At 39.4% G+C, this 386-nt stretch overlaps 1 protein-coding gene across 1 annotated transcript; it reads left to right on the top strand.

The window, feature by feature from the left end:
• Nucleotides 1–9: 9 nt before the first annotated feature.
• On the top strand, nucleotides 10–373 carry LOC106820594 (2-oxoglutarate dehydrogenase E1 component-like; the record flags this gene model as incomplete). Its single annotated transcript, XM_014825102.1, has 1 exon — nucleotides 10–373. A coding segment is annotated over one exon (364 nt), but the record flags the coding sequence as incomplete, so codon positions are not given.
• Nucleotides 374–386: the final 13 nt, after the last annotated feature.

Consider the following 386-nt stretch of genomic DNA (forward strand, 5'->3'; position numbering starts at 1 on the left):
CAAATGTTTCATCTGTTGCGTCGACAAATGGTGCGCAATTGTCGCAAGCCACTGATAATTATGACGCCTAAAAGTTTACTGCGTCATAAATTGTGTGTGAGTAGTATCGATGATTTAACCAGCGGTGGTTTTAAACGGGTGTTGCCAGAGATTGACGAGATTAATGCGAGTGTCGTGGAGCGCGTAATCGTTTGTAGCGGAAAAATCTTCTATGAATTATTAGAAGCGAGACGACTAAATAGAACGAATAATATCGCGATATTATGTATTGAGCAGCTTTATCCATTCCCTGGTGAACAATTGAATGAACTGTTATCGCAATATGAAAATACCAATGAATTGATTTGGTGTCAGGAAGAACCCAAAAATCAAGGTGGTTGGGATTT

This window comes from Priapulus caudatus, unplaced genomic scaffold (genome assembly GCF_000485595.1).
Source record: "Priapulus caudatus unplaced genomic scaffold, Priapulus_caudatus-5.0.1 Scaffold29886, whole genome shotgun sequence".
NCBI classification, from domain to species: Eukaryota; Metazoa; Priapulida; class Priapulimorpha; order Priapulimorphida; family Priapulidae; genus Priapulus; species Priapulus caudatus.